The sequence below is a fragment of the Culex quinquefasciatus genome, chromosome 3 (genome assembly GCF_015732765.1).
Source record: "Culex quinquefasciatus strain JHB chromosome 3, VPISU_Cqui_1.0_pri_paternal, whole genome shotgun sequence".
Classification (NCBI taxonomy): domain Eukaryota; kingdom Metazoa; phylum Arthropoda; class Insecta; order Diptera; family Culicidae; genus Culex; species Culex quinquefasciatus.
In genome coordinates this window covers 109657268-109657867 of record NC_051863.1, presented here as the reverse complement: position 1 = coordinate 109657867, position 600 = coordinate 109657268, and the positions used below count along the sequence as shown (strand labels likewise).

The following is a 600-nucleotide window of genomic DNA, read 5'->3' as shown; positions in this document are numbered from 1 at the left end:
AAGACCAGGACGCAACTTCGACCGAGGCGCTAGACTCCGACATTCCAGAGAATTTAAACTAGCTGTGTGCCAACAGAGGGCCGATGCTGGCACAGCTGAACAAGGCCGCAAGAAATCTCCACGCCTGATCGATCTACTGCAAAATGTTCACGAAAAATCGGAAAATTTGGAGAAATTAAACGGAATGCGCTACACACAGAGAGAACTGGACCTGTTTTTGTATCAGTACGTTCAAGGAGGAGCTCATTTTTATCAAGATCAACGAGCGAACGCAATCTGCCCAAGCCAGGCGACTCTCAAAAGATTGTTGAGCAAGAAAGCCGAACGTTTTGAAGAAGGTCAACTGCGAATACACGAGCTGGCACGGTTCCTCGAAAAATAATTTGCCAAAGGCTGTTGTTTTGAGCGAGGATGCCACCAAAATAAACGGACAAATTGAGTATGACCATGCAAAAGCGCGAATATGTGGCCTCGTAGCTCCGTTCAATGCTAACGGAATGCCAGAGAGCAATATTTTCAGAACAACCAACCCAGTACAAGTCCTAAACAATATAAACAACTATCCGGTGGGCCGTAACGTCTACGTTTGCATGGCGCAGC

At 46.7% G+C, this 600-nt stretch overlaps 1 protein-coding gene across 1 annotated transcript in view; it reads left to right on the top strand.

Moving 5' to 3' along the window:
• The first annotated feature begins 360 nt into the window (after nt 1–360).
• Nucleotides 361–600, top strand: part of LOC119769194 — a 4288-nt gene continuing 4048 nt past the window's right edge. The window contains exon 1 of the mRNA XM_038261108.1: nt 361–600. This exon is cut by the window's right edge and continues 330 nt beyond it. Within this exon, the coding sequence (XP_038117036.1) occupies nt 498–600 (103 nt within the window). The 5' untranslated portion in view covers nt 361–497.